The sequence below is a fragment of the Phyllostomus hastatus genome, unplaced genomic scaffold (assembly GCF_019186645.2).
Source record: "Phyllostomus hastatus isolate PE091 unplaced genomic scaffold, TTU_PhHast_1.1 phas_scaffold_317, whole genome shotgun sequence".
Classification (NCBI taxonomy): domain Eukaryota; kingdom Metazoa; phylum Chordata; class Mammalia; order Chiroptera; family Phyllostomidae; genus Phyllostomus; species Phyllostomus hastatus.
Genome location: NW_025334023.1, coordinates 5,534,238 through 5,541,848, shown reverse-complemented (window position 1 = coordinate 5,541,848; position 7,611 = coordinate 5,534,238). Strand labels below are relative to the sequence as shown.

The 7,611-nt window shown below is 40.5% G+C and overlaps 1 protein-coding gene across 1 annotated transcript in view; it reads left to right on the top strand.

The window, feature by feature from the left end:
- The first annotated feature begins 867 nt into the window (after positions 1-867).
- The window catches only part of LOC123805340 (glycerophosphodiester phosphodiesterase domain-containing protein 4-like), a 95,887-nt gene continuing 89,143 nt past the window's right edge, over positions 868-7,611 (top strand). Inside the window, 2 exon segments of the mRNA XM_045817814.1 lie at positions 868-1,053; positions 4,232-4,335. Coding sequence (XP_045673770.1) covers positions 868-1,053; positions 4,232-4,335 — 290 coding nt within the window.

Sequence of the window (7,611 nt, the reverse complement as noted above, 5' to 3'; positions counted from 1 at the left end):
TGAGTTCTTATGTTATTTTGAGAGCATGTTGCAGTTTAGAAAACATCATGTGATGCTTTCAGCATGTATTAGTTGGCTAGAACAGAGGATATGGTCCTGCTTCAGAGGTGAGAAAACCAAACCTTGAATGGTACAATAAACACTCAACAAGTTAGGGGGAAAGGTGGGATGAAACTCTAGTCTTCTGTACTGAATCTAGTGCATTATCTTGGATTATAATTTTTTAAACAAATCAGTTAATTTTTTTTTAAATATTTTATTTATTTATTTTTTAGAGAGGGAAGGGAGGGAGATAGAGAGAGACACACACACACATCAATGTGCGGTTGCTGGGGGTTATGGCCTGCAACCCAGGAATGTACCCTGGCTGGGAATCGAACCTGGGACACTTTGGATCCCAGCCCGCACTCAATCCACTGAGCTACTCCAGCCAGGGCTACAAATCAGTTAATTTTTTAAAAATTTGAATTGTTGTTCAAGTACAGTTTTCTGCCATTTACCTCCCAGCCCAGCCCACCTGCCCAGCCCTCTTCACCTCCCTCCTGTCTCCATGCCCCTCTTGTTTTTGTCCATGTATCCTTTATACTAGTTCCTTCAAACGCTTCCCCCACTTCCCATGAAATTCCCTCCTCTCTCCCCTCTGGTCACTGTCAGCCTGTTCTCAATTTCAGTGTCTTTGGTTATATTTTGCTTGTTTGTTTGTTTTATTGATTAGATTCCTGTTAAAGGTGAGATCATATGGTATTTGTCTTTCAACAAATAATTTATTTTTGATGGATTTTTCTGTAGAATGGTGGGGTAGGAAACATTTAAAGGAGCTTTTAGGGCCTCATTGTTTTATTTGTCATTCCAGCCAAAGGGTATATCATGTTTAAGAAGGTCAACAGGATTGAGGTAAAGAACCAGAAGAAAAAGCGGAAAAAGCATAAGCCGTGGATTGCACGCATCTTCAACCACAAATGCTACGTCACCTGCCTTACTGCCTGCTACAGCTGCCAGTGGAACACTGAGCTGGAGAAAAAATCTAGATGTGGCCCCTGCTACTGCTCTTGGGTACAGAGAGATGGGGGGATATGCACCACAGTCTTTGACATGGGGACCTACGGGCTGGTCCCTGCTGCCAAGAGGGCTCTGTAGTCTCCAGAACTGGGTGAGCCTGAGCTCTAGTTCTCCCATGAAAGGTCTGCCACAATTCTGGAGTCAAAGTTAACCTTACTGAAACATGCTTGTCTTCTTTCACTTGCAGTCTTCACTTCGCCTTCTTCTTACTACCTGTTTTATATCACTCATTCATTCATTGACTTTTGCTTTTATTCACTCAGTGAACCTTGAAGAAAAACGAGGTTTTGGTATAATTAAATGTTTTGGGCTAGGATTACAGGAATGCCTGAATATTTAATTTTCTCTTCATTGTGAGTTTCCAAAGGAGCTATGCTTGTGAGAAAAAAAAATAGCAGCCAGTGAGAAACAAGGTGCTCCTTTATTATTAGTCAGACTAATGCCTGATTTTCCCTAATGAACTCTGGTAAGGCTGAGTGTTGGCACGTGGCCTAGCCTCATTGCCATAGCAGTGTTCAAGGTAAGAGACATTGGTGACCTGGATTAGAGTAGTGATGGTAAAGATGGAGAGGAGTGAATTGATTCAACAGATGCTTATTATGTAGGGATGTGGTTGTAAGGCACGTGAGAGCTATAAAGAAGGACACAGAGGGAAAGATAAGGGGAGGCTTCATGGGAATGATGACATTCAAGGTAATGTGGTAGAGCTGAAAAATCTCTGAACCAGAGCTCAGTAGTATATTTGGGTCCTAATTCCAACTCTGCTGTTGGGCTGGTTGTATGATCTCTGAGCCTCTCTACAGCTGGAGAATTGAAGTCGGTCATTCTCATGGCCCCATTTCTGCTCAGGGGAAGGAGTATAGCATGTAACATAGGAGCTAAGATCTTATGTCTGAGAAAGACTGCCTGGATTCAATTGTGCCTTCACCTCTGACTATCACCAAATTAGAGCTTTGTCACTATGGGATCTTGGGCAGGTTAATTAACATTCTGGTGCTTTAGATCCCTCAGCTGGATAATGGAGATGCTAACAATAGTATTCATCAATAGTGTTTGTTGTGAGGATAGAAGAGATAATATATGGAAAACACTTGGAATTGGGTTCAGCACAGAATTAGGTCTCAATAAATATTAGCTATTTTTATTAATGTCTTGGAGCCCTTGACTTGTGGAAATGATCTTCCACATATAGAAATGATTGCTCAGGGGATTCTGAAGAGGAAGAATAATGTGGTCAGAAGTCCAGGGATAGAGAAGCAAAGTGGTGTGTTTGGGGGAAAAAATTTTCAATGCTTAATTTCATGACATGTGAGTTAATAAATGGTAAGTGGTGGGGTTGGAAAGGAATATATTAATTAAATTACAAAGATTTTTATACCACACTATAATATTTAAACTTTATTCTAAAAACAGTGGGAAGCCTTTAAAAAAATTGAGCAAGAATAAAAACAATGAGAATCAAAATACACAGATGGACTTAATCAACAGAAACAGTTTTATTGAGTACTTACAATATGCCACAGTAATTACCATAACTAAGGTCTCTTACCCTCCTGCATCTTCTAGTGAGATGAGTTAGGTAATAAACAATAAATAAAGAAAGGTGATTTCAGATAGCAGTAAGAGCTTTGAAGGGGATAAAAAGAAACATATATTAGAAACTGGGAAGGGAGCATGATTAGACGAGGCCTCTTAGACTGAGGGGAATGTGAGCCGTCCCCTAAATGATGAGGTAGAGCCAGCCACATGTACGTCTTGGGGCAAAAGTATTCCAAACAGAAAACCAGGAAGTACAGAGCAATTGGTGGAAGCAAATCGGATTATGTTCTAGAAACTGAAAGAAGGCCAGTGTGGCTGGAGTTCAGAAATGGAGTCAGTGTGTAGATTGGGATGAGGTCAGGGGTGGGCCAGGCTTGATCATGTAGGACCTTGTCGGCCACGGCAGGCAGGTTGGATGATATTCTAGGACAACGGGAAGCTTGGGGAGGGTTGTGAGCAGGGGAGGGACATTATCTGATGCATGTTTTTAAAAGTTCACCCAAGTTTTATGTAAAGAATAAGACCTGAGTCAAATCCTATGCTCTTCATCCTCCGACCCTCAGAAGTGGTAGTTCAGTGAGTGCCTGATTCCTGTAATGTCTCTCCTCTTTTTAGAGTAGCCTTTCTATGTTTTCTGTTTTATTTCTTTGTTATTATCTTTCACAATAACCCCATGATTGAGGCAGAGCAGGGTTATTCTACTCATTTTTAACAGAGTAAAAGCAGTGTCCCTAAGAGATGGATATCTTACTACCAGGATAGAGAAGTGTTAGGATTAGAACTGAGGTAGCAGCCCAAACCTAATGTTTCAGGAAGGGTTTGGCAACCTCTGGCATGGCTGGTGTGTGACGTGATTTTTAGTGTAGAGGGTTGCCTTCAAGGCTCAGTTTGATTATCTGTTCTGCAATGACATTCTCTGTCATGGCTTTGGGCTCACATTTCTGATCTGGGCAGTCTCCCCGTCACGTCTTGTCTATGTGACCTTGAGTCAGTTACTTTATCTCTCTGAGCCTTAGCTCTCTGTGCTGCAAAATGAGGTTAACAATGCTTATATGGTATATTGAGAAATAAATGAATTAAGAAATATTGAGAAATAAACAACTGTAGCTAATAAAGTCCTAGCATTGTGCTAGCACAAAATAGCTACTCAAAAACTGGTTTATTCCCTAACCCACTTACATCCCGTCAACCCAAATTTTGGTAGATAAGTGACTACATGAGCTGCTGAACAGTGAGTTAATGAATTACTCAATGAGTGAGTTATTAAAGAAACATTTGGTAGATGGAGAGATGGATGAATTCATCACATAATTGCTGAGATCCAGCTGCTTTTAAGGAACTATGTTAGATATTGGCAGTACAGAGGTGTGCAACAGAAGTTCCTTTTCCTCAGAGTAGAAACTGCCACAACAGATACAAACATATAAACTCATAATTTCATTTTAGTGTAATAAGTGTTACAGTGGGCTCATACAGAATTCCATAGGGGTAAGAAGAATACAGTGTTCAGTGCAGCCTGGGAGAGTAACACATGGCACTGTGACTGCACAGACCTTTGGCAAGTGTGCACAGGTACCGCTGAGGTAACATGGATCAATGGAGTTAAATTTTACTTACTTTTTTCTCTTTCCAGAGAGAGCAGTTATTTTACCCATTTTTGGTTATTGCATTTTGCATGTCTGTGGTTTTGCTGTTGGTGTGGAGAGAGACCTCAAATGAATATAATGGCTTTGACTGGTGAGTTTCACTTTTTGTATTTTCATTTGTGAAAGGGTTTTGTGGTCTGATGGCTGCCTGGATCCTACCCCAGGTTGAAAAGATCCAGCAGCATAAGAGGGAGGGTGGACAGATTAGGCTTTCCACACCTGGTGGGTGAGAGGCCTGACCTGGGGCAGAGTAAGGATGCCCGCACCCTCACCTGCCATGCTCCCCGTCCACTTGTGCTCGCTCTCCCACTTAGACCAAGTCTTGGTTCAGCGGGGTGTTTCTCTGTTCTTCCAGTGTTTCCAATCCTTCTATTCTGATGACTGTTTCTCATTCTTTTTGTCTGGGTTACTGATGCGTACGCCAGTTGGTCTTCATGGCCTATCCATGAACCCCGTGTCTCACCTCCAGCCTCTGCCTCTTTTCTTCTGGAGGCTTCCTAGGACTGTGAATCAGAAATGGGTGTCCCTTATCAGCACCCTTGCATGGCCAAATTCCTATTCCTGGACGACTCCTAGCTCTTGCAGTTTCTCTGACAGATTGTTGTAAATCTTACCCATTATTTGGTATTTAGGGGAGGAGTATATTTGAGTATGAAGCTTTTTAAATGGTATGCAGTTTTTTTCCCCGTTACAGTTGTAAAACGTGGTTTGTTATTTTAAATATAAAATGGACAACAGTGTGGTAATTGCTGAGGGGAAAGAGGTATAAGGGGACTAAATGGTAATGGAAAGAAATATAGTAAAGATTATATTTTTAAAAAAGCAGAAAATCAGAAAATAGAAAAATTTGCTTAGTCTTAGTCACTCGTTGGCCTCATTCCCTGCCTTGTTTTCTATGCTTATTTTACATTATTATGCTCATACCATATATGTAATTTTGCTTTTCCTTTTCATATAATTATAAACATTTTGGTGAATTATGAAATTCTCTTTTGAAAATATATTTTATTATGCTATTACAGTTGTCCCAGTTTGTCTGCCTCTGACCCCCTCTGCACGGCACCCCCATTGCCTCCAGCATTCCACCCCCAGCTCATGTCCATGGCTCATGTATATTAGTTCTTTGGTTTGTCCATTTCCTATACTATTCTTAACATCCCCCTGTCTAGTTTATATCTACAAATTATGCTTCTTATTCCGTGTACCTTTCCCCCATTTTTCCCCTTACCGCTTCCAACTGATAACCCTCCAAATGATCTCTATATCTGTGATTCTGTTCCTGTTCTGCTTGTTTACTTTTTTTTTTTTTAGATTCAGTTGATAGTTGTGGATTTGTTGCCATTTTAATGTTCATAGTTTTGATCTTCGTCTTTTTCTTTATAAGAAGCCTTTAAATAAGTCCCTTTACATTTCATGTAATAATGGCTCAGTAATGATGAACCTCTTTAGCTTTACCTTTTCTGGGAAGCACTTTATCTGCCCTTCGAAATGGTAGCTTTGCTGGATAGAGTAATATAGGTTGTTGGTCCTTGCTTTTCATCACTTTGAATACGTCTTACAGTCCCTTCTAGCCTGCAGAATTTCTTTTGAGAAATCAGCTGACAGTCTTATGAAAACGCCTCTGTAGGTAACTGTCTGCTTCTCTCTTGCTGCTTTTAAGATTCTCTCTTTATATTTAACCTTTGGCATTTTAATTATGATGTATCTTGATGTGGTCCTTTTTGTGTCCATCTTGTTTGGGACTCTCTTTGCTTCCTAGACTTGTATTCTATTTCCTTCATCAAATTGGGGAAGTTTTCTTTCATTATTTTTTCAAATAAGTTTTCAATTTCCTGCTCTTCCTCTTTTCCTTCTGGCATCCCTATGATTTGGATGTTGGTACATTTGGAGATGTCCCAGAGGCTTTTTACTCTATCCTCATTTTTTTTTAAATCTTTTTTCTTCTTGCTGTTCTGGTTGAATGCTTATTTCTTCCTTATGTTCCAGATTGTTGATTTGAATCCTGGCATCATCCCCTTCACTATTGGTTCCCAGTGGACTTTTCTTTATTTCACTTAATGCAACCTCCATTTCTGTGTGGGCCTTTTTTATGCTGTCATAGTAGCCATTGAGTTCCTTGAGTGTCCTGATCACTATTGTTTTTAACTTTGCATCTGATAGGTTGTTTATCTCCATTTTGTTTAGTTCTTTTTCTGGAGTTTTGTTATGTTCTTTCATTTGGGCCATGTTTCTTTGTTTCTTTAGTTTGGCAGCCTCTCTGTGTTTGTTTCTGTGTATTAGGTAGAGCTACTTTGACTCTTTGTGTTAGTAGCATGGCCTCTTGTAGAAAATGTACCTGTAAATTGTGTGAAGCAGAGCCAGGGCAGGGCAACCCACTTAACTGCTTTGTGGCTCTGTGCTGGGGGAGGGCTTGGAGAGGGGCCAGTGCTGCTGCCTGGCTTCTGGAGGTTTGCCCAGTACTTGCCCTATTTCCAGTCACCTCCTTCACTCCTTGTATGTGACTGGTAACCTTCCATTGGTTGTCCTTGTGCTATATCCCAGAGAGGGTGTGGCTTCTAAGTTCTATGTTCTAAGTCCCTGTGGGCCCCTTAAGCAGAGTCTCCTGAAAATCTAGCAGTTTCTTCTGCCGCCACAACTTCCACTGGTTTTTACAGCCAGATGTTATGGGAATTTATCTTCCTGTCACTAGAACCCTGTGCTGTGTGGTCTAGCCTGGGGCTGGGGTCCCTTGCTCCCAAGGTATGCCTCCTGATTTTTATCCATGAATGTGGGATGGCCTATTCTACCACTGCTACCACCTCTCCACCAATCTCCGTGTCTCTGCCCCTCCTACCTGTCTGGATGAATGTGGCTTCTTTAAACCCTTGGTTGTTGGACTTCCATACAACTTGGCTTTCTGACACATCCAGATGTTTTTTGTTTTGAGGTCTAGTTGTAATTTTTCTGTGGTTGCATGAGGAGATGAAGCATGTTTACCTATGCCTCCATCTTGACCAGAAGTCCAGGAGTGAATTATTAAATTTCTTAATGAATAGTATTTAAAATCATTTCAAAATATTTCATGATAGGGAGATACTATATGCACTAACTTAACCATTTTTTATTATTAGGAATTGTGAATCTTTCAAATTTTCCTGTTTTTATAAAATAGGAATGCAGACAAATCCTTATATTCTGACTAATGTTCTTAAAATAGAGTCCCACAAGTAGGTTCTCAAAGTTATAGCAATTTCTGTCCTAAGAGAGGTATATGAAAGTTTTCATTTATTGAGTTCCTTCTCTTTTATTTTTTTGCTTGGTCCCTCTACCCCTTCATGAGCTGTCAGCCTGCTTTCTATCTATGAATCTGTCTCCATTTTGCTTGTTA